Source organism: Opisthorchis viverrini, assembly GCF_000715545.1.
Source record: "Opisthorchis viverrini unplaced genomic scaffold opera_v5_11, whole genome shotgun sequence".
Lineage (NCBI taxonomy): Eukaryota > Metazoa > Platyhelminthes > Trematoda > Opisthorchiida > Opisthorchiidae > Opisthorchis > Opisthorchis viverrini.
The window spans coordinates 2840037-2860179 of NW_008751667.1; the positions used below are offsets into that span (position 1 = coordinate 2840037).

The window sequence follows — 20143 nt, forward strand, 5'->3', positions numbered from 1 at the left end:
AAGTTCGTCGAATGATATTCGGGAGAAATAACTTACCCTCGATAGATAAACTGATCGCACTGCATAGGTTGCGCTAGCTTGGCCATGTGCTGCGTATACCCGACTTCCTCGAAGGTTTCTTCTCGCACAACCACATGAAGGGTGAAAGAGATTCAGAGGCGGTCGGACAATGACTTGGCAGTGAAGTATAAAAGCCATTACCAGCAAACTCAGCTGCGACGACCATTGCTGCCTTCCTGTATGGGGACCTAGAGGCGAGCCATATCAACGGTTGGTGACGTTGTCAGACATAGCTCAGTCGCGCCCTCCACGGCGCTTATGCATCCAAGCTATTGCCTTAAATGCATAGCTCCGTTCCCAATGCCCCACCTAACAGTCCACCTACAGTGCTGTAGTTACGCACTGATTTATCAGCTCCCGCCTCTAATGCGCAGCTACCCACCTCACCTCTCCGAATCATTGGTGAAGGGAACTGTGACAGTTACAATCACTGCACAAGTACGCGGTTATTACAGCTGACAATGATGCTGATGTATGTGTTAAAATGAGCCCACAAGATGTCTTATATAAATCAGCTGATTCTCACAACTAGCCTTCTGCACTAAATGGCAATTTCCTTTCGAATAAGCAGTGTCTAAAAAGCGGGTAGGCCAAATTGTGTACGAATACATTGCATCCCATCTAGTCTCAGACCACTGAACTAATGGAGCCATCTAAAGGCTTTCAGAGAGAGAGAAAAAAAGTGACCGAAACTCCAGCACAATAATAGCGAATACTTTACAACCATAATCCGCGTAAACGCCTCCTTAAAACTCACTTAATATCAGGCGGTAATGCAGTCCTCAGGCGATCAGTGCCATTATTCCTGCCAACAAGTTCCGCATCACCTCAGAGTTTAGTACGCTATTATGTGGAGCGAGCAAATACTGTTTCGGGTCGACCAGTGTCCCGGTACATAAATATAATGTAATTTACCATAAATAGAATTTCGGCAAATATTGGGTTTTATTTGAAATCAGTATTGGCCTGCACCTAATTAAACAGATTCCTGCGACAAAATTGTCATACTGATTAGTACCCGCAAAATCGTGAAGGAAATCGAGGAAGAGTAAAAAAGAAAAGAAAAAGAAAGCACGTCAAAACCGAATTAAAAAGGAGACCATGTAGATGTGCTAAAGGAATATTAAATTTTGACTGACTCGTCACTGAACGTCAATGCACCCGAAGTGCGTGCAAGAGGACAAAACGTCTACAGACCTACTGACGTAGAAACGGTGTGGTGAACCCGTAATGAGTGCTCAAGTGTAAGTAGACATGGAGGTCTGTTTAGCTTATTGTATTCAGGAGAACATCTAAGCGTCGTCTCGAGCAGATTCCGGTTCTATTCTGTAAAGCACGAGATGAGCACTGAACAATTCTAGGGTGCTGCAGAGTGTGGAATCGGTTCTGCTTCTAATTAACTTTATATGACGCCCGTGACAGTTACACTGCACAAGTACGCGGTTATTACAGCTGACAATGATGCTGATGTATGTGTTAAAATGAGCCCACAAGATGTCTTATATAAATCAGCTGATTCTCACAACTAGCCTTCTGCACTAAATGGCAATTTCCTTTCGAATAAGCAGTGTCTAAAAAGCGGGTAGGCCAAATTGTGTACGAATACATTGCATCCCATCTAGTCTCAGACCACTGAACTAATGGAGCCATCTAAAGGCTTTCAGAGAGAGAGAAAAAAAGTGACCGAAACTCCAGCACAATAATAGCGAATACTTTACAACCATAATCCGCGTAAACGCCTCCTTAAAACTCACTTAATATCAGGCGGTAATGCAGTCCTCAGGCGATCAGTGCCATTATTCCTGCCAACAAGTTCCGCATCACCTCAGAGTTTAGTACGCTATTATGTGGAGCGAGCAAATACTGTTTCGGGTCGACCAGTGTCCCGGTACATAAATATAATGTAATTTACCATAAATAGAATTTCGGCAAATATTGGGTTTTATTTGAAATCAGTATTGGCCTGCACCTAATTAAACAGATTCCTGCGACAAAATTGTCATACTGATTAGTACCCGCAAAATCGTGAAGGAAATCGAGGAAGAGTAAAAAAGAAAAGAAAAAGAAAGCACGTCAAAACCGAATTAAAAAGGAGACCATGTAGATGTGCTAAAGGAATATTAAATTTTGACTGACTCGTCACTGAACGTCAATGCACCCGAAGTGCGTGCAAGAGGACAAAACGTCTACAGACCTACTGACGTAGAAACGGTGTGGTGAACCCGTAATGAGTGCTCAAGTGTAAGTAGACATGGAGGTCTGTTTAGCTTATTGTATTCAGGAGAACATCTAAGCGTCGTCTCGAGCAGATTCCGGTTCTATTCTGTAAAGCACGAGATGAGCACTGAACAATTCTAGGGTGCTGCAGAGTGTGGAATCGGTTCTGCTTCTAATTAACTTTATATGACGCCCTCACTAGTGACATTCTTCGACTGAAAGTTCTGCAAACAGTCTACAAACCAGCGATTTAGCTGGGTTCCAGTTGAGTTTCGCACAAAGCCAAATTTGCTTACAAATTGTAGTAGTCCACAAATTTCGTGAAATTTGGTTTCAAGTAAAATATAAGCTTGACAGAACCTCGGGAAGTGCGCCTACCTGACGAGATTTAAGAAGGGTGAAACAGGTTGTGGGCTGTCGAAAAATATCGTACCACGTAAAACCTTAGGCCACATAGTGCAGCACATTCAGTTGCCTTAAGACATCACAAACAAGAGCTTCACCTAGGTTCTATGTGAGTCTCTCGCAAGGGAGTGTATTTTGCCAGTCTACATCCTAGTTTGAGCAGTTTGGTGTTTGTGATTTCAAGTATAACCTATTTGATGTACCGTTGATATCCTGCCTAAGAAGAAGTATTATTTCAAGAGAAAGCAATCTCCCTTATGTGGTCATAGCAGAACGCCTGCGGAGACAACCCTCAGGGACCCTTTGGAGTTTGGCTGCTAGAAGGCTGCGCAAAAGGTCACTGTATCAAACTGAAGTGGACTAGTGGCTGCCAGGTTTGGTAGTTGAACGAATCTTTTCCGCGTTGGAGAAATGGCATCTGAAGTGTAGGAAGTCCAAACAAGTACATAATTCTCCTCAGAAATCACAGAGTTTGGTTGCGGTGGTTTTCATGAATGAATGAATGTTTGTTAATAGATTCATGGTTTGTTTTGGCACAATTTAACGTTTTTTTATGGACTTGAACAAGTTGTTCACAAACCCGAATGAATGTGACCTAGGGGTTCGTTCACAACAAAACTTATACCATCAAATAACTCACAGAGAATGCCTGAACTTGCTTACTACGTCCAAAAAGTTCATCTGTAATAGCACTGATAAGATAGCAACTGACAGCAAAAGACTTTCCTATTGAGATTTATGGCAAGACAATATTAAACGGAAGCTTCAGTTTTTCACCGCGAAGCTGTGTTCACTACCGCTTTCAGGAGGGTATAGAGTGGTGATATTCCCAGCATGAAGTCAGTTTTGCTTGAGAGATATTAAGAAATTGCTGGTGACCTGCCGAATCCAAGTCTGGTAGAAGGCATTTCCGGCCTTGACATTGACTGTGAACACTAATGAGACTAAAACAGGGCCTTCGGCACTTTTACCATATTGTTGTAAAACCGGAATACTCCGAATGGTTCGCCGTGTAGTAACCACTTTCTCAGGACAGGCATCCGAATAAATATCAAACAGTTTGGGAAGCGACTATCAATTTGTTTTAAGCAAAAACAAAATAAAGTTACTCTTAAACAATTGCCTCATAAACTATTCTACTAAACATAACGACCACCACACAATCAGTTTCCTACCAGACTTTCTGGAGTCAATTGTTAAGATTGAACATTACTCAATTTTTTTCCAGCAAATGCGCACACCAATGAATGGGCAGGGCAGAACACTAATAAAACCTACTGGACGGAGATGACAGAATGACAGATGTAGTTTCTAGCGTCTGGGATGCGAAAGCAAGCTAGCTTGACAGATTCTGTGCTCAAACAGTTTGTTCGGAGAAAGTAGACTTTTGTTTGGGGAAATTGAATTTTAAACAAATTAGATGGTCGCGTTAAAACCGTATCTGTACTTTTAGCAAATAGAAATGAATAAGTCTGTCTAGCTAGCAATAAACATTTTAGCCGGAGGCAAGTCAATTTTGAACAAATCAGCATTAAACTAAAAATGCAAGAGGTTATTGGTCCCTGTTCATCCGTCAGTCCAACAAAAAAGTAGATTCAGTTTCCGAGTTTCCGTCAACCTTATGATCTACTTGAACCCGAACTGGACTGTTTTCGAGAAATACACTAATTTGCAAATCAATTGGGTTTTCACGAGAGGTCATAGCAGAACGCCTGCGGAGACAACCCTCAGGGACCCTTTGGAGTTTGGCTGCTAGAAGGCTGCGCAAAAGGTCACTGTATCAAACTGAAGTGGACTAGTGGCTGCCAGGTTTGGTAGTTGAACGAATCTTTTCCGCGTTGGAGAAATGGCATCTGAAGTGTAGGAAGTCCAAACAAGTACATAATTCTCCTCAGAAATCACAGAGTTTGGTTGCGGTGGTTTTCATGAATGAATGAATGTTTGTTAATAGATTCATGGTTTGTTTTGGCACAATTTAACGTTTTTTTATGGACTTGAACAAGTTGTTCACAAACCCGAATGAATGTGACCTAGGGGTTCGTTCACAACAAAACTTATACCATCAAATAACTCACAGAGAATGCCTGAACTTGCTTACTACGTCCAAAAAGTTCATCTGTAATAGCACTGATAAGATAGCAACTGACAGCAAAAGACTTTCCTATTGAGATTTATGGCAAGACAATATTAAACGGAAGCTTCAGTTTTTCACCGCGAAGCTGTGTTCACTACCGCTTTCAGGAGGGTATAGAGTGGTGATATTCCCAGCATGAAGTCAGTTTTGCTTGAGAGATATTAAGAAATTGCTGGTGACCTGCCGAATCCAAGTCTGGTAGAAGGCATTTCCGGCCTTGACATTGACTGTGAACACTAATGAGACTAAAACAGGGCCTTCGGCACTTTTACCATATTGTTGTAAAACCGGAATACTCCGAATGGTTCGCCGTGTAGTAACCACTTTCTCAGGACAGGCATCCGAATAAATATCAAACAGTTTGGGAAGCGACTATCAATTTGTTTTAAGCAAAAACAAAATAAAGTTACTCTTAAACAATTGCCTCATAAACTATTCTACTAAACATAACGACCACCACACAATCAGTTTCCTACCAGACTTTCTGGAGTCAATTGTTAAGATTGAACATTACTCAATTTTTTTCCAGCAAATGCGCACACCAATGAATGGGCAGGGCAGAACACTAATAAAACCTACTGGACGGAGATGACAGAATGACAGATGTAGTTTCTAGCGTCTGGGATGCGAAAGCAAGCTAGCTTGACAGATTCTGTGCTCAAACAGTTTGTTCGGAGAAAGTAGACTTTTGTTTGGGGAAATTGAATTTTAAACAAATTAGATGGTCGCGTTAAAACCGTATCTGTACTTTTAGCAAATAGAAATGAATAAGTCTGTCTAGCTAGCAATAAACATTTTAGCCGGAGGCAAGTCAATTTTGAACAAATCAGCATTAAACTAAAAATGCAAGAGGTTATTGGTCCCTGTTCATCCGTCAGTCCAACAAAAAAGTAGATTCAGTTTCCGAGTTTCCGTCAACCTTATGATCTACTTGAACCCGAACTGGACTGTTTTCGAGAAATACACTAATTTGCAAATCAATTGGGTTTTCACGAGAGACTCAATGGAATCTCTCGAAAATGCTGCTGCACACGAACCGCCTCATGTTTCAGTTGGCACGATATTCGAGATATCGCAGTATATTCAGTTTTCTTTTCAGTTTGTTTCCGCACTTGAGGTTAGACAGTTGGCTGATTATTTCGTCTTCCATTTTACGTCCACCTCACCTTTACCGAAAGTATGTTTACTCATGTCTACTCTAACCAACACATTCATGAACACGCTCAAGTCATGGGTGTTAACTTAGACTACTTATGTGTGCTCGCATGAAGAATCAGTGGACTACATGAAATCATGACGGTTCACTGATAAAAGGTAAACTGTATGATATGTAACTCGTATCCAATTTGAACAAATTTTACCGCGAAAAATAGGTAGGCCCAGTTTGTCCCGATAAGTGTAGATGAGCATGGAGTGGTGGTGTGAACGATAATCAGTTTCGCTTCGGGGGAAGTAATTGTTGTGGAGATTTCGTCCTGTAAGTGAAGCCAATCTATACTGAAAAGCCGAGAAGCACTGTACAGCTGTTTCATCCTTATTGGGAATCATCAGCAGTGCGCATCTCACGAAACTCCGAAGAGTCTCGAACCCGCGACCTCCCGGCTAGTAGTTTGAACACTTAACCGTTCGGCCACGAGTGGCTGATCAGNTCATACGTTGAACGAAATGGTCCTCGCCAAACCATCCATATAAAGACAATTATTTCCATCCTGTAAGTGAAGCCAATCTATGCTGAAAAGCCGAGAAGCACTGCTGATCGGCCACTCTTGGCCGAACAGTTAAGTGTTCAAACTACTAACCAGGAGGTCGCGGGTTCGAGACTGTTCGGAGTTTCGTGAGATGCACACTGATGATGATTCCCAATAAGGATGAAACAACTGTGCAGTGCTTCTCGGCTTTTCAGCATAGATTAGCTTCACTTACGGGACGGAAATAATTGTCTTTATATGGATGGTTTGGCGAGGACCATTTCGTTCAACGTGTGAAGCCTGATGAATCAGTAGCCCCTGGCTTCAGCTAGACTGTTATGCCAAATCCATACATCAGAACGGCAACTCGTAAGCCGTTGACCTTCAATAGTAAGTGCGCACTTTTCCACTCCTTTCTGTCCCAATAACCCTTGGGAAACGGGAACATTATATTTTCAGTTGCAATGCTCCCATGTACTTATGGATCTTCTAAGAAGCAAAGCAGTGGTATGGAGATTTGGATACCCTTGATTAGAAATCTGAGCACATGCTGAAATTTCGCGTCTGTCCTAAATCGGTCCTGCCTTGTGCTTCATGTGGGCGATGCCAAAGTTTCACTAAGTGCGGAAATGACGAGAAACACACGGATGGTATTCGTCAATAATAGCAGCTGCATTTTTGGGACACGATGTAATAAGTCGAGTAAAAAATAAAGATCTGTGTGCAACTTACAATAGTGGTTGTGATGGATTAGTCGCTGAAGCATTTTTATGGTAAAGAAGAGGCGAACCGAATTACGGGTCTTGACTCCTATCCCCTATATTCGTTTCCATCCCTGGTTGGATAAACATCATGAGCTCGCAAAAATGCCGGGCGCAACAGATTCTCTACACGTCTCGGATGTAGGCATCAAGTCCAGGTATTTAGCAGTATACATTTCTGGATAGCTGACGGACCTTGCACAGTGGTGTTTAGTTGTCGTTCAATGGATCTTGGAATCTAACATCTGAATGACTTATCACAACCGAAACCCACGCTCGACCAGAATCGCCTACACAAACGCAACCCGAATTCTCGTGACTGAATAACAGCCAAAGCATTCATCTTGCAGGCGAAACATTTACAACCAATGTGTCGATGTCCATAGTAGATAATCACGAATATTTGATTTGCTAGTACATCCGTTTTCCATGTTTACTACAAATTTAAGGTTTGTATACTAATTACGGTCTCGCAGTCTGAATATCAAGAAAATATTATCTAGCTGGTGACGGCTTTCCGGTAACGCAATGCTTGAGGAATACAGAACCTGCACTATAATGAGCAGCAATTTCGGTAACAATATCAATTTTGTTTTTTTCTTCGGGACGGTTTCGGAAACTGGAACTTTGGCCTACCATGACCAATACAATCGCTTTATTTGTTCCACAGGAAATTAATATAAGACGTCAACAAGCGCAGAAGCTTTGCTCGGTAAAAGATAGAGAATATTTAATGTGGACTCGGAATTAATCCTCGGGGATATATTAAACGGCAACGAATTATGCTTTAGTTGATAACAAACAACTTCAAATAAATGGAGGTGAAAAGGTAAACAAAAACGCCTGTCCTGAGTTTAAAAAAAATCATCTGTTGGTTTTATGCTCCGCCAATGGAACGGACGTCCATAAGATGTGCGAATCAAATTACTCTCTTCCAAGTTATGCAAAAAGAGGATAAGAACGTGAAAGTGAGGAACGAAAGAAACAACTTGCTAATACTTGGGAGTACCACACTTTCCATCATGAATAATCCTCATATAGACTAAAGTATTCTGCGGTTATACTTCGTGTATTTGATGAGTTCAAAAAACTGCTGGCGTGATGAATGTGAAGGGCGGGTTACCGCTTGTTGCCATGTAACCAAAAAACGTGTTCTTTCTTTCAGGCACTAGTATCGGTTTCCCTTGTCTTCAAAAACAGCAGTCTAGAAATGTGAAAACAGGGGGATCACGTGATAGTGTCACTTATATTTTCTTGGTTTTCTGCATGGATAAATATGTCCAAATTAGGTTTACGTTAAATGCGATTTACATAGTGTGAAACAATTCCGGCGGTAAAACATGCCTGGAATTAGTCTCTCTTTTCTAATGAATAGCTCAAAAGTGATGAAATGACAAATGACATATAATGCTTGTTAAAATACTTATGTTGTACTATTAAGATGACGCGATTTATTCCGTCTAACTAGCGGCCCAAACGTCCAAGTTGTTACAACTCCGACCAGTTCCTCCACCGAAAAAAATACGGCTTTTGTTGCACAATGCTGGGTTTTGAATACTGGCTGAAGAAGCAGTCTTTTTAGTGGTTATACTCCTCTAAGTGCGTTACGGACACGGAAAAAGTCAGTAAAATAGAAGTGACTTCGACCTGGCAGAAGTTTTGAGATTTGCGAAAATTGTGGTACAAAGACAGTTAGAAAAACGGCTATTTTCGCTATGGCTCTAATGGTTCTCTGACCAATGCAATAGCAACCTTATCGATGGAAAAATGAGAAGAAACTAAGCATTTTGATTGCGCTTGTTGGAAAGTTCTCATCACCCAAATATCTCCTAATAAAAAGTGGTGATCTAAAATGGGAAATTGGAACCGCGGCTTGCTCACTTTTTATTTGGAATTTTTAAAGGAATTCGAGCGAGCAAATTGTGCTAGGTATCCTTGTTGTACAGTTTAGAAGTGTTCCTTGACGCCAAATTGAATATACAGCATTTTGCTCTATTTTATGGTCTCAAAATTTTCGCGACTTCCATCCGGTGGAAACGTGAGGGTGAAACCGTTAAATATTGCTTGCATTTCCGTAAAACTACTTTGGGCACCAGCGTACTGTTTACCGCAATCATGCTAAACACAATATCCATTTTCATAAAGGAAACTACTCACAAGGTTGCTGAAAACTCTTCGACAACCCACGACCGGTTTCTCCCTTCTTGGGGCTCATCAGGTAGGCGCAGTCCCCGAGTTTCCATTAACCTTATGATCTACTTGAACCCGAATCGGACTGTTTTCGAGAAATACACTCATTTGCAAATCCAATTGGTTGCGGAAACAGTGAGCCGCTAAATCGAAAGCATTATCCAAGTTATTAAGAAATTCTGGTGAGTTAGTTAAAAACTGATTGGAAAGACAAAATTTGCAAGTGCGCCATTTCGGCTGGATTGAATTTCAACGTTAGCAAATTTTGAGGAGTGAATTTAGGCATTATCCACCGTTTGCGTGACCGGTATAGTTGGGACAGACAAAACAGGAAGTAAATTTGCCGGTCATTTGAGGACGCCTGATCATAGAGACCTGGCGAAGGCCATGATGGGTGGTGTTTTTTCTTAACTAGGCTAGCCGGAACTTACGGCAGACGCAGACTAGATCATCGAGATCTCTTACACCGCGTGAAACAAATCGACCGTAAATGCCGACAAACGTTCACATGGTTACTTGCAAGTGACTGATTCATAGAATCGGTGCGTTCGCAAGGAGAGTGCATGAGTTAAAATGGGATTTACAACCTTGATTTCCGGCTTTTCGGTGCCGTTTAAAATTGTATTGGTTCTTGTTTGCTATTGCTTACTACAAATGAATTTAGGAACGGTGAATGTTTCGTTGATTCCAATCCGTTCGCTTTGTTCATTTTAAACCGAAACCATGTTTATTGGCGATGGTGTACATTTGTGAAAGCTTTCTCAAGGCTGTCGCCCTGGTGTACCTAAATTAACTTTCATATGTTCATTTTTTTTATTTTTCGTCCTGGATTTGAGATGCTTACTATCAAATCCACCAGTACCTTGCCTCAACAACCCTATTTTGCCCAATTCATTCTGCGCTGGCCATTAGAAGCATCATGATTTGCTTGTCTTCGCACATCCATTTTGTCTTGTTTCTACTTCATTGGTGTTCATTATCTCTGACGAACACATTTCTGCTCATTTTTACGATGCTGATAGGTTTGTGGTCATTTGATTGCACTCCGTCCTAAATCCGCCGTATTTAGCTCTCTTATGGGAATTTACTCGTGTCCCTTTTTCATATTAAATGATCAATCTCCGTATCCAATTATGCATTACTTCAAGGCCGATATATTTCTGCAGTATCCTTTAATCCAATACATTATGTACTCATAATATAATGAGGGCAGAATAATCTTTGTTCTTGTCGGCTTTCGGTAGAACTCTTCTATAAACTTTTTCACCCAATAATCAAGAGAGTGGCACCGAAGGAACTTGAATTAGCATGGGTCAACGTTTATCCCAATACAAAATCCGTGTTCTTCTATTCTTGGCAACTTATTTTTATCTTCAAGTAGTAAAGACGCAGTATACTGTAACTGGGAGTATGGTGGACCTCTTGAACCCTTTTATGTTTGACCATAGCGTAAGTTTCTTCTACTTTACGCCAATCTGTTCCAAGGTAACCAATCAAATTTCTTGAAATTCTCATTCGTCTCAGCTCGCCAAGAAGGGGTGTTGCTTAATATTGGTTCCGAGTAATTATCCGTATTCAAAATAAGATGTCACTGTTTAGTTCATTACTCATACCTTTGAGCAACTCATTCACAGTACCTGATTTCCTATAGATCTGTCGATCAGTAATGACAACTTTGTTAAATCTGTATTATCCATCTAGTAGAAATGGCATCGTACCCAAGTGATAGTGAAACTAGTGACAACCAAATCTGGCTCCACTGAGAGTCTAGATGCTTTCGACCCGGGCGCACAGAAGTTGCTCACCTATGTAGATAACTTGGAGATTGAAATATTTAAGATACTCCCCAAGAAATAGGTTTGGATAACGTCCGTTTTTGGCAACCTACAAATCCTTCCTACTTCTGAAATTTAGAGATATAATGAACACAAACCTGCCACGTCCAAGTAGTTTACCGTGCTTTTTAAGTACTTACCGGCTTCAAATTCACTAATGGTGTCGAAGTAAATTCGTCCGTGATTTTCACTAGCCAAGCAATGGCAGCTGGTTGCCATTATTCGTGACGTGCCATCACTTTATTCGTTTTTGCCCACGATTTTCACCATACATAATGAGGTGTCTAGTACTCTCTTCTGGTGATGCATGACCTTGCTCTTCCGGTTTGTGACCTTTCAAAATCGTGATCACCTGCGATTGGGAAAGAAGGATGAGATGTTTTATATATTGATCCTACAGATTTTCTTGTTCTCTAATTTAATTTCCTTTCGCTGACAAACAAGTTTGTGATTTATCGATGTAGTTCGTGAGTCAAATTCTCGTCAGTGTGTAGTAGAAAATGTTCCTTATTCTATCGATTTACCGGATCACTGGGCCGTGGAATTTAAAGTACCAAGCACGAGTATCCACATACGCATATATCGAAACAGAAAGCCATTGCCCTGTTGTGGTGGTCGGGCCTCAGTTCTTTAATGAATGCACACTTTCCGTCGGATTCGGCCATGCCCACAATCCCAAAGGGGAGCAGATCGACCAAGATTAGAACGTCACCGCACTGTGAGTATCGTTTTAACCAAGCCAGCTTTTAGTAACTTCCTTATTGTTATTAGCGATGGCATTGCGAAGGCCGTAAAATATAACCCTTAATTAATCGCATTTAAATGGGTAGCGCTAGAGGAAGTACGGGTTGAATAAGGTTATCCCTAAAGGTCGCAGATATCAGTCAGCAGGTGATGAACCTGAACGTCTCATTATCCAATACTATCGAAATAAATTCGAACGTACGATTTCAGCCTTCTTAAAACGGAATTGTTGTGTAAAGTGTAAAGAGCCGGACGTACGTGCTTACAATTACACTAATTTGTGGGTCGGAACCTCATATCAAGACCTCTGGATGGTGCACTAAAAGTAAGCTCAAATACCCAGGTTATTCAGCTACGTCGAAACTTCGTGGATTCTAACGCGGAGAACAACAAGCTCCACGAATTGGAGCCTGGAGAACGCGGGTTTGAATGAGAGAGAGACTTAAAAGGCGAGCTTCTCTTGCCAAAGACAAATCAACGCCTACAAGATAAACCCCACCCATCTCAATGCGACACAAATGATGGCACAAACATGGTAAGCAACTTTCAGTCCTGGTCAAATCTACTACCTAAGTTTTCTGTCTCTCTGGTGGACGATTTCGAAGCTACGGTTGGCAAGGACTGGGAGATGTGCGGCATTTTTAATTCCCAGTATCATGTAGAGCTTTTATAAGCGGCCAAGTTTACTAACCTAAGAAAAGTAATCGAACACTTACGCTACAATCTGAGTGCGCATTAGCGGGCTTTGCGTATCATACTGATCAGAAATTTGATACATGATGCCAAATGTAAATGAGACCACGCCTTGTTGCGGGCTAAGGTGCACATCCCTCTGGGAAAACGTCATATCCTGAACCGAAATGAAGGCCTTCCTAACTGGGTGCAATAAAGCTGAAAATACAAGAAATTATGTCGAGGATTTTCGAAACTTCGAGAAACACACCTAAAGACAAACGGGGCCTGAATACGCACTCTTCCTGTTGATCGCTGTGGATACAAGTGGACAACACAAAAATTAGTGCATAATTTTTCGATAAAAATAACCCATCAAGAGATAATCTGGTTTGGGAGGGGAAATTGATGTCCTTGAAAGAACTCAGAGCTCAAAAAGCTATTCAAAGGCTCCTCAAGCACATGCACAAAACAAGGAAAAACTTAGTATACTGAATACAGTGAATATATAAGGTTGCAGTCATTGTATCAGTTTATTGTTTGCAATACTAAAAAAGTTTCACAAATCGAAAGTTTAGTACATTGGACTGACAGAATAGGAACGTACTGTCAAAATACTTAATGCCATTCTGACAGTCTGAAAATTTTCAGCACTTCCCAAGTGGTTAGGAGATGCTGATTAGAATCATATAGTTTATCCACCACAAAGTATGATTAAATACTAAGTTGTGGCCTACTTACAGTCAATGAACTGTCGAGAGCCAAAACCAGCTTGAAGATGTAGCGAGCAGTGGAAGTGAGTTGCACATATGCGGAAATCTTCAAGAGGGGACGGGTCGAGAGCCAAACCAGCTTGAAGATGTAGCGAGCAGTGGAAGTGAGTTGCACATATGCGGAAATCTTCAAGAGGGGACGGCCAATGCTGGAGCACTAAAATCTTTGTCTGCTTTGCACAGACTGTGAGCTAAAAGGGCTTCCGAAACATCTCAAAAATCAGAGATGACAGAGGACGGCGAAAGTGACATTTGATGTACGGCCATTACAATGTCAACAGTCATCGAAGCTCCATAAAGTGGGATGAAAAACGAAAGTGTGCTTCTGCGTAACTTGTCAATCAGGAGACGTTTCGTTATTGCCACAGGGCTACAGTACTTCACTTTCCTTTGTCGGGTCACTTATTTAAGCGGGACATTATCTAACCACCGTAGCGTTGCGTGAGTGCGGTTCTGCTCTCTTTGGCCATGTGTGCGTTATACACATACTCCGGAGGAACTACACGGCTGAAGACAATTTAGTGGCATCTCACTCTGCTTCACTCGCAGACACTTCTAAAATGCTCACTTTGATCAGCTTGAAACGAAGATTTGATTTAAAACAGCAAACATTTTGGTAACTGGTTTCTGGTGTTTCAGGAGTACGCTGTCCGCAAAACTGACATCTCAAGACGATAGATAATAAATAATAAATTCACAAAATGAAGTGGCCACTTGTTCACTTTGGGCAATCATTGTTTGTGGAATTTATCGAGTTGTTTTGATGCTTTCGACCTTATACTCCAAGTAGAGTTGGGCGCTATACAGACGACGTGTTTGAACTATTGACCCGTTCCACTTGAACTGTCAGAATAAAGTCATTTGAACTAAGTGAAATGAACGCATACTTAACACCAGACTTGGTTCCAGTCCCAACCTATCTCTACTTCGATTTTCTTCTCGCTCCTTATGTGTCCTCCGTCGATTTTATTTGCGGTATCTCTATGGGAATCTGCACAATCGAAAGTCCTACCACATCCTAAAAACTCACGTTCCATGGTTGTAGATCAGGTGATGAAAATTAATCAGGAACACCGGCCTGAACTCTTTTACCGTCCACCTCTCTCTTCCGTTAAATATTGTACACAGTCCGGTGGTAAAGATGCCACGACGTGATTATATTCTCGCAAGTGATGCTTACTTCTTCCACAAGCAATAATATGCATCAATATCACAAGTTTACCTCATTCTGAGTCACTTGCACGGCAGTCTGAGTACTGTCTGAACATTTCGAATCCAAAACTTCTGAAACCACATGCATATGTACACACAAATAATAAATTTTCGACTTTAGTTGTTTGATTGTTAAAAAATCGGAAACTGGTTTACTTAGCCGACCTGCTTGATGATGCATAAGTTCTGCACACATTCAAATTAAGCGAATCGCTAATCTGTTAATCGCTTTACTATGTGATAAATGTTTTACATAAGAATGGATTTTCAATCTTTAAATGGAATGAAAACTCCAAAATTTCGTTTGATGCAACCTATCCTATCATGCGTGATCAAACACGCGAAGACAAATAGAGATTTATGGGACTTCAGCCGTTAGTGGAGTAAGCCGAGCAAAGCCCTCATTTACATTGGCTACTGCGCGAATTCGCACGCAGGTTACCGATACCTGTGGTGTTCAAAGATCTACGCACTGTCTTCGCGTTCAGCATACGAAACAGGCCTCTACTCAACAATCGGTTCAATGGGGATTTCATCCTGTCTCGGGACACTGCATGAATGTTTCACCCACATTTGGGATTATCCATTATTTGTGCGTAAGTCAAGAATTGGTAAATGGAATTGAATCGATAATCTTCTGGATTATAGGTGAATACTGTACCACAAACTGATGACCAGCGGTTCATATCGCATAGATGTTGACAAGTTTCTACTGTGAAGACGTGAGTTTGCCCGCCGTATGGAATATTCCTGCTCTGCTAACTATGATCGCTTTGCTGCGTTGTCAGTTTGGAAGACCGAAATAATCCGGCATTTGTCCGCAGCTGTGTACATGCCTTTCAGGGTACTACATGAAATTCCGGGGACTGGCTGATACCTGACCAAAGCACTTTACTCTTTAGCTCAGTCCGACTAGTTCACTACCATTTCCAGATATTTGTTTACAGGGCACACGAAAAATGAATCTCCGGTCAGAGAATCTCACTCTTGCCTTGTCAGGTCTGCCCCACCCAATGTCTTTGCGTTTTAACAACGTAGCAGTTACACCGCTTTGAGAAGAATGTGTTAAATGGAAAAATAGGCTTTAGCCTAATTTTACCGGGTGCTGGGAACTTCCGTAATCTAGATTGTCCTACACACAAAAGGAAATCAAATTCCGGGTAGCACTGAAGTTTTTACGACTTTTTTGTCTCAAAACTGAACTCACTGCTGCAGTTTATCTTCCGGTCAATGTGATTTTTGTATTCATGAGGTTTATCAACAGTGCTGAACGTAGAACCGTTGAAAACTGTGCCTCACTTGTGACGCAGTGGAACCCTATACAGCCACAGATTTCTTGGGTGACGTTTTGCAGTTAAAGATTCATTCTGCCAATGCTTGACCTTAAGCAGAAAGGTACAACTATTTGTGCCGATGAAAGTAATGTCTACTTGGATTTCGTGTGAAGTATTACAGGTCTCGAAGTTGTTCAGCTTACTCCGAAGACAGATTGCGCACAGGGGTGATCAAGTGTTTAATGTGGCTATCAGAATGGCGAATACAATTTCTAACCTCCGTACTGTAAATCTGAGGGCAGGTTAGCAGTTCTTATATCTAAACTGTTTTGTGAATGCTAGACGGAAAATGGTCACAACGATATGTTCATAGACATCAATAAGAACGAATACTTTCATCCGATTGTATTGAGTGAGATGAAATGTTGCTGAGAGGATATTCTAGACAAGAATTAATCGCTTTGTCTCTGAAATATCGATTGAGGGATGAATCTCACTATCCAAATTCCCAAATCAAATCCATTAAGCTCGAAGCAAGTGAGGCCTATTGCACAAAAGTATTTCAAAAAGTAGCGTTGCTCGAATCCTTCCTATTAGCCGTTAAAATGATTAACATATGTCAACCCGTTTTGCGATGGTCTTCGAAAAATAACTGTCAGCGTTTATATTTGTAATGCATTACTTATAATGTTGCTGAAATCTTCTCTCGACAACCCACGTCCGGTTTCGCCCTTCTTGGGGCTCATCAGGTAGGCGCCTGGAACCATCCAAACCGAGCGATTCAGCTGCGCGAGTCTCACAAAACCAAATTTGTATGCAGATGAGTGAATTTTGCTTAGTGCCAGCGATGTTGTGTGTGGTGCGCGTCAAATGAAGCCGACAAACAATTGCTGAACTATCAGAAAATGGGTTTGCACAAAAAGCTTCCGTATGACGTTAAGGCTGAGGAATTCCTTTCCTCAGACATGAAGGCCAGGTTTTGGAGTGATCATAACAGAATAAATTGTTACGTCATTGTCCCGCATGAGATAGAATCGCTTGTGCCCGGTCCAGGATTGGAGATTAATTTGTCTTCCAATTAACTTGTGACCGACCTCCGCAAAATAGCACCCTTTGAATGTACAGCTTTGTTAACTTTACCGGATTGTGAAGGTCTTGGTACGATCCAGTAGTTTCCAACGAGAATTTTCCCGTCCAATGTCTAACCTCGTAGAATGCGCAAGGTTCTCATCGGTAACAGTATTTTTTCGAACGTTACATTGAAATTCTTATGAGAAATCCTCTGATTTTGCTTGATGAAGGCCCACTAAAATCGTTTGTGTCACGGTAAATGTTGTCTAAAAATTAGTTCCGTGCCTTCCTAGCACTCTGATGATATTTGTTTCTGGCATTCATTTCATATTATCGAGTCGCCTGCGGTTGTTTCAACCCTCCCCCAACGAGCTAAATGGCGTTGTTTTTTAATCAACGGGCCCCTAGCGCTCTTGTCAGCTGTTGTGTTTTATTCTCACTATTTTTCAGCTGTTCCAAACGTCCATGCAAGACAAATTTTTCCGAAAACGGTTTCAGCTTCAGATGACGTAATTTCCAAACTGTAACTATTTTTGGGATGCTTGTCCTGATGGAATACATACTCGTATAATGGACAATCAAAAAATGCCGAGAAATAACATTTTATCTGAGCTTGTGTTTTGCTAGTTAGTATTCTACTCCTATTTTTGATAGAAGGCTTGTGGTAGAAGGCGCCGTTGAACGAATTGGGTTCACAAGCAGAAATATTGCAAGTCAACGTTTCATTTTCAATACGGGATCTTTTTCATCTCAATTATGAGTTGGGCCTACTTAATCTTAATGGTTTACTTAAATGGTGTGACATCGGTGAAGCGCCATTATTTTAAGCAGTAACAGATGAAACCTCTATCCAAATATCCTGGACAGTTTACCGTTTTTAGTATGTTATCGTTTCAAGAATTTTATGACACTGGGCTGCATGAAGGACGCTCCGACTCCAGGATGACTAGGGTTCCCAAGCCTTCATCCAATGTTTTCTGTTCAAGGTAGGGTCCTTCAGTGACTGTCCTAGTAGCCTTCCGTTGCTCCCAGTTAACGACCTCATTTACTGGTCCTAAATGGTCCGAGTTGGCTACCTCAAACAAACTATTCTAATCTTGTGTTTTTTTTCTAAGGAAGCATCATGGCACTTTACACTTCTTAGCCCCAGGTACTGCGTGAACGTTGCGTTCTTATACTATATTTTATTAGGAAATCTGAAGTCACAGTACTGTTCTACTTTCTTTCTAAGGCATGCTATTTCCTATTCCCTTTACTTTTCGAGATTCATTCCAATTTTGCTGTCAAAATTCACTCTTGTTATAACACCTTTCTAGCAGCCTGTCCTCAGCTAGCAAAGCATGATAATCTAAGATATCCAAGTACGAAATTTAATGCATCTGCTCCCGTAACCCAACTTCCAGCACCGAAGATAATGTTATTGATTGTCTCTTTATTTGCCCTGAGAAGACCCTGAGATTACCACATCCTTAATTCCACCTATTTCCCCGTTTTGAAAATGGTTGCTATTTTGAGGTGCTCATTGGCCGCATAATGCTCTCCGCTGCAAAACCTTTAGGAGTGAAGTAAAATTTTTTGCGTTCAAATGTTGCATTTTGTTGCGTATGAGGTCAAAGCAAAAAACATTCTAATATACGTTAATAAGTTTGCAGCTCACCAAATTTTATTGTCCACTGAAACAATCATACCTCTGGCGGAAAAGTCTGGCGGAATAGTTTCTCAGCATCGCTGAGACCCCGAGATGCCTAAATAGGGCTCAAAAATTTTGGACCGGTTATGTGAACTCAATTGCTTGATTATTCCATTACGGACACGTCATAGCTTTCGGAAATTCCATTCCATTGTGCGAATACTGAGCGTCCTATTGCGATAGACTTGAGTACAGTTAATCAAAGAAGCGTAGCATGTTTGTACGCATGGTGTTCTTGTTATGGTACTCATTTTCTGACCCTTCAATCCTATTACACTAGGTCCACGTCAAACTGCGGAGATATAGTGTTTGGAATTTTCTTCCAGTGAAGCTTGTAACCCTTGGTTGATTATGTCACCTATCCTCCACCCCATGAAGGCACTTTGGGCACTACCGAATGGTCATGTTCCAACAAGCAAACACGGTTGACTTTAACCGATATGATTGACTGATCGAGAATTACCGGGGGGTTCTGTTTGATCAAGCGACTTGACAATCATGGCTCCCAACGCGGGTAGCACAGCCGAGAGGTGAACCTGCCGGAGGGGATTCACCGTTTTGGGTTACGGCTTCATTCAAAGTGGTTAAAATGTCGTGCCAACACAAATGTTGTGATTCACGTAAGTTCAAACAGTACTGGTGCACGGTGCGTGAACCACATTTCCGGATCTCATATCAGGGCGATGTCATGTGTAGACAATTTTGGTAGACTAAAACAGAGCCTGAGTTCATTGCTTCCAGAAATAATCAAATTAAACTAAATATATGTACCCAAGCGCCAGCCATGAAGAGCAACATCACAAACAACGGTAGACCATTTCGATCTACTTTGAAGGACTGCAAAAAGCTCGCATGCTTGTATAGCTGGATCAGTCAAATTGTGACTACCAACTCATGAGTATACCCAAGAAGTTGCAAAAGCAGATGTTTTCATGGGCTGAATGCCAATGGTGAGTTCATGTTAGAAAAATATGGTAAAATCATGCACACTATGGGTAACTTGTTCGTGTTAAGCATCCCAAGTGGATATGATCTTGGTTCTTCCACAATTGTCGAAACCCTCGTAATCTTATTACCAGAGCAAAGTAACAAGCAAAAAGCGAGGATTGCGGGGGGCGGGCTGTGCACTATGTTAACTTACTCTGAAGGGGCACTGCTTAAGACCATGTTTTCATACTACGAATGAATTCAGCAAGCATATCAGTGTGATAACTGTTAACACATACTGCAGAATTAGAATGGTAGCTTCAAACGTTTGCATCACAATAGGGTGCAGCTATGTGGCGAGCTGTTCTGTTAGAATTTCGATTGTCTTTTCAATATCGCGGGCCCCCTGTTGTTTTAAAATACATAAAATCCCTGTTGTCTAGTGAATCCCAGCAGGAAATACTCAGTTATTCTGAAGTGAGCAGACATG

The 20143-nt window shown here is 41.3% G+C and overlaps 1 protein-coding gene across 1 annotated transcript in view; it reads right to left on the reverse strand.

The window, feature by feature from the left end:
* Nucleotides 1-11525: 11525 nt before the first annotated feature.
* Nucleotides 11526-20143, reverse strand: part of T265_01089 (hypothetical protein) — a gene marked incomplete at both ends in the record, with an annotated part of 46915 nt that continues 38297 nt past the window's right edge. Inside the window, one exon of the mRNA XM_009165032.1 lies at nt 11526-11642. Coding sequence (XP_009163296.1) covers nt 11526-11642 — 117 coding nt within the window. The remainder of the gene's footprint in view (nt 11643-20143) is intronic.